This window comes from Alligator sinensis, unplaced genomic scaffold (genome assembly GCF_000455745.1).
Source record: "Alligator sinensis unplaced genomic scaffold, ASM45574v1 scaffold628_2, whole genome shotgun sequence".
Classification (NCBI taxonomy): Eukaryota; Metazoa; Chordata; order Crocodylia; family Alligatoridae; genus Alligator; species Alligator sinensis.
This window is the reverse complement of record NW_005841833.1, coordinates 2586598-2590480: the sequence shown is the minus strand read 5'-3', so window position 1 is coordinate 2590480 and position 3883 is coordinate 2586598. Positions and strand designations below refer to the sequence as shown.

General features: G+C 54.3%; 1 protein-coding gene across 11 annotated transcripts in view; it reads left to right on the top strand.

The window, feature by feature from the left end:
- The window catches only part of ACACB (acetyl-CoA carboxylase beta), a 59722-nt gene that overhangs the window by 52981 nt on the left and 2858 nt on the right, over positions 1 to 3883 (top strand). For 10 of the 11 annotated variants that reach the window (XM_025198489.1, XM_014518293.2, XM_006015144.3 and 7 more), the window contains 6 exons: positions 562 to 658; positions 1030 to 1126; positions 1310 to 1445; positions 1920 to 2097; positions 2651 to 2763; positions 2995 to 3149. In XM_025198489.1, coding sequence (XP_025054274.1) covers positions 562 to 658; positions 1030 to 1126; positions 1310 to 1445; positions 1920 to 2097; positions 2651 to 2763; positions 2995 to 3149 — 776 coding nt within the window. The remainder of the gene's footprint in view (positions 1 to 561; positions 659 to 1029; positions 1127 to 1309; positions 1446 to 1919; positions 2098 to 2650; positions 2764 to 2994; positions 3150 to 3883) is intronic. The other variant, XM_025198519.1, reaches the window with a different exon arrangement.

Genomic DNA, 3883 nt, shown 5'->3' with positions numbered 1-3883 from the left:
TGCTTCCAGTTTTGGGCTCCACAATTCAAAAAGGATGTGGAGAAGCTTGAGAGAGTCCAGAGAAGAGCCACGCGCATGATCAGAGGTCAGGGAAGCAGACCCTACGATGACAGGCTGAGAGCCCTGGGGCTCTTTAGCCTGGAAAAGCGCAGGCTCAGGGGTGATCTGATGGCCACCTATAAGTTTATCAGGGGTGACCACCAGTATCTGGGGGAACGTTTGTTCACCAGAGCGCCCCAAGGGATGACGACTAGGTCGAATGGTCATAAACTACTACAAGACCGTTTGAGGCTGGACATAAGGAAGAATTTCTTTACTGTCCGAGCCCCCAAGGTCTGGAACAGCCTGCCACCGGAGGTGGTTCAAGTGCCTTCATTGAGCACCTTCAAGATGAAACTGGATGCTTATCTTGCTGGGATCCTATGACCCCAGCTGACTCCCTGCCCTTTGGGCAGGGGGCTGGACTCGATGATCTTCCGAGGTCCCTTCCAGCCCTAATGTCTATGAAATCTATGAAACTGCTGGGCAGAACGGCCTGACTGGCATTCTCTGATTTGGCAGCAGTCAAGGGGACCTGGCAGAGCGGCTTCTTTGATCACGGCTCGTTCATGGAGATCATGAAGCCCTGGGCACAGACTGTCGTCACTGGCAGAGCAAGGTACCAGCCCGGCGCAGTTTCTCCCTAGACCCGTGCACTCGCTGAGAGCAGCATCCTGGTGGAATTGGCCTGGCTCCAACCTCTAGGGTTGTTGATGCTGTGAGGCAAGCTGGGATCGATTGCCAAGTTACCCACATGCAGGACAGCTGGCATGCAGCCAGGCAGCACTGTCGATGGCAGGGGTCCTGCCTGGAGCTGAAGGCCTCCTGGGAACAAACTCAAGGGTATCTGTGGAGTGACTTTCCTACACCACGGGGGGAGGAGGGAAGGGCTGAGCTGGACGTACTCTGAGTCTTGTGGAAGACCTCAGCTTGGCACAGGCGAAAGCTCCTCTCTGCTCCAGCACCTGACCTGACTGCTGGTCTCTGCAGGCTGGGAGGGATTCCCGTCGGTGTGATTGCTGTGGAGACCCGGAGTGTAGAGCTTACGATACCCGCTGACCCGGCCAACCTGGACTCCGAAGTAAAGGTACGTGAGGTAATCATCATGAGCCTCTGCACTGTTGCTGGGGCCGTGCGGAAAGAAATCCGGGTCATCGGGCCACTTTGCACAGGGCTTGCAAGGTTGCCAGAGCCATCAGCCATCTCACTAGTATCTGACTTCCCAGAGCTGTGAGGTGCAACCAGAACCCTCCTGCCCGCTCTCTTTCAGATAGTCCAGCAAGCCGGGCAAGTCTGGTTCTCGGATTCCTCCTTCAAAACTACCCAGGCTATGAAAGACTTCAACCGAGAGCACCTCCCCCTCCTGATCTTTGGAAACTGGCGGGGGTTCGCTGGCGGCATGAAAGGTGATTCCCGCTCAGGTCAGAGGTCTCTGGACAGGAGAAATGACAGACCAGCCATGTGGGACCCCTTTGCAAGATGGCCAGGCCCTCTGGGATCCATGTCCCTTGAGGGGATGCTGATGGCGTGGTGCCCCACCAAGAAATTCCCCTGCAGTGTGGAGGGAAGTGATTTCAATTGCTGGTCTGGGGGTGGTCTTTTTGGACCCGTCTTTTCCCTGCAGAGGCAGCTCCCATTGCCTCTGTGAGGGAGGGAAGCACCATGGGTCACTTTAGGTAAGTCTGGCAGCTTTAACCACTGGCTGTGAAGGACATGCCATTGGTTTGCTGTGAGGTGAGGCCTGCCAGAGGTGAGATCTGGGGTGAGGAGTGGTGACCTGGCACTGCTCTTGGGTATGTGTGTCCCAAGCCACGGTCAGCCCCACAGACAGGGATGCATTGCCAGGAAGGGCTCATTACAGCTGCGCGTTGGTTTTGCAGACATGTACGATCAAATACTGAAGTTTGGGGCTCACATTGTCGACTGCGTCAGACAGTTCAAGCAGCCTGTCCTTATCTACATCCCCCCGCATGGTGAGCTCAGAGGAGGGTCTTGGGGGGTGCTCGACCCGACTATCAACCCTCTGTACATGGAGCTTTATGCCGACAAGGAGAGCAGGTGAGCAGTGCTTCTCCTTTTCCCCTTGGTTTCCTGCCACCTATTCTGGCATTTTCCTTATGAGTTCCAAGTCAGCCTTCGGCTGACCCTGGTAGGCCAGCCTTGCCTGGCCTTGCAAGGGTTGAAAGAGGTGATGGACCCAACATGTGGCCTCCCATCCCACATAGTGTGCATGTGTCCTTCATAGCAGATGCCTCAATCTGAGAACGATGATCTCTTCTTGGATAAATCCTTCCCGGCAAGCCATGGGGAACAGGGAAAGAATAGGCTGAATTCGAATATTTTTATTATCCCCTTTTATCCTGGGTAAAAAAATCATGGGCCTGAGAGAGAAGTAGCAAAGCATACTTGAAAGAAAACCTCTGCAGAAATCCCACAGGTTTTTGAAGGGAAAGTCTGGTAGTTTTCCTGTGTCCCTGATCTTCCTCAGAAGAAACAAATTCTTCCAAAAAAAATAATGCGAAGCTGGGAAGATTTCCCATGACTTGTTTGTTCCTCTGAAAATCTCTCCACGAGACTAACCGTGACCTTTCCAAAACCACCTTGTACTTAGGGGAGGCATTTTAGAAGCTGAGGGAACCGTGGAAATTAAGTACCGAAGGAAAGATTTGGTAAAGACTATGAGAAGACTTGATGCAGTTTACGGCAGACTTGTTGAACAGTTGGGTAAGGAAAGAGTTTCTTCCTTTTCACTTGTCCTCCGATTGATGTTGTTTTGCTTAAAGCTTGAGACGAGCGCTCTCGAGAAAAAATAGACAAGTAAATAATATCCGTGCTGAACTTTCAAGCCACTCCTGCGTAGCCTGAGATGTGCTGTTATCTTGCTCCCTAGTTTGCAGCGAATTGAACCCAGCTTCTGACTGATAAGTGCCTTTTTTTGTTTCCTGGGATGTTCAGGGACCCCTACGCTCTCCGAACCGGAGCGCAAGGAGCTGGAGAAGCAGCTGAGGGCCCGAGAGGAGCTGCTCTTGCCCATCTACCACCAGGTGGCGGTGCACTTTGCTGACCTTCATGACACGCCGGGGAAGATGCAAGAAAGAGGCGTTATCACAGTTAAGCAACCAGGCTTCGCTCTCGGGTCTTGTTTTGCTTTCACCAGTGAAGCCCAGGTGTTTGGCTTTTTGAAACCATGCTCAAAGCTGGCAGGGAACCCTTTTCATGCCCTGGCAAGGGTGGGCAGGAGCCTTGGAGAGCTGTGACCTGAAAGCATTGCTCTCTGAAGCCACTATCCCCACACCCAGCAGGGTCCCCGCACCCAGCCACCATCCCTGCACCCAGCCACCATCCCCACACCCAGCAGGGTCCCTGCACCCAGCCACCAGTCCCACACCCAGCAGGGTCTCTGCACCCAACCACGATCCCCACACCCAGCAGAGTCCCCGCACCCAGCCACCATCCCCACACCCAGCAGGGTCCCTGCACCCAGCCACCATCCCCACACCCAGCAGGGTCCCCGCACCCAGCCACCATCCCCACACCCAGCAGGGATGATTGCATTGTGGCACCCGGCTCAAAGCCTGTGTTATATCCCTGGGCAGTGTGGAAGGGAATTTAACTGGTCATCTGTCCTGGAGATGCTGCTGGCTTTCCTTAGTGTTTAACAAGCAGGGGTGCCGCAGTCGGCAGGGGCAGTCATGGGAGGGAGGGAGTCTTTGGACACGACCACGAGAAGCCAACGTCGCCTCCAATCTTGCATCCCCGCCATTAATCGGAGAACACGTTATAGCGGAAGGTCAGCTGTTCCCTCCTCTCACCCCTCCACAGAGCCTGAGTGTTGAGCTCCTTC